We start from the raw sequence: 253 nt of genomic DNA, 5'->3' as shown, positions 1-253 counted from the left end.
AGGGAGGCCCCGGCTCCTCCCGCGTGTTCGTGGTGCGCAGGGATCAGGACATCTACATCCAGACCTTGAGGAAACTCTTCAATGAGTCGCACGGGATCTTCGTCGGGCTGCAGAGGAGCGAGGAGGAGCTGGCGGGGAAGTCGAGGAAAGCGCAGTGAGTGGGAAACATCTGCCCGTCCCTGCCTCTTCTCCAGCCAGGAGAATGCCACTGACTGACAGATGCCTGCAGCGAGGCCAAGGCCGTGGACCAGGC

The 253-nt window shown here is 62.5% G+C and overlaps 1 protein-coding gene across 1 annotated transcript in view; it reads left to right on the top strand.

The window, feature by feature from the left end:
* Positions 1-5: 5 nt before the first annotated feature.
* NUP85 (nucleoporin 85kDa) overlaps positions 6-253 on the top strand; it is a gene marked incomplete at its 5' end in the record, with an annotated part of 10,760 nt that continues 10,512 nt past the window's right edge. The window contains one exon of the mRNA XM_009878671.1: positions 6-154. Coding sequence (XP_009876973.1) covers positions 6-154 — 149 coding nt within the window. The remainder of the gene's footprint in view (positions 155-253) is intronic.

This window comes from Apaloderma vittatum, unplaced genomic scaffold (genome assembly GCF_000703405.1).
Source record: "Apaloderma vittatum isolate BGI_N311 unplaced genomic scaffold, ASM70340v1 scaffold31641, whole genome shotgun sequence".
Classification (NCBI taxonomy): domain Eukaryota; kingdom Metazoa; phylum Chordata; class Aves; order Trogoniformes; family Trogonidae; genus Apaloderma; species Apaloderma vittatum.
This window is presented reverse-complemented; position numbering and strand designations above follow the sequence as displayed.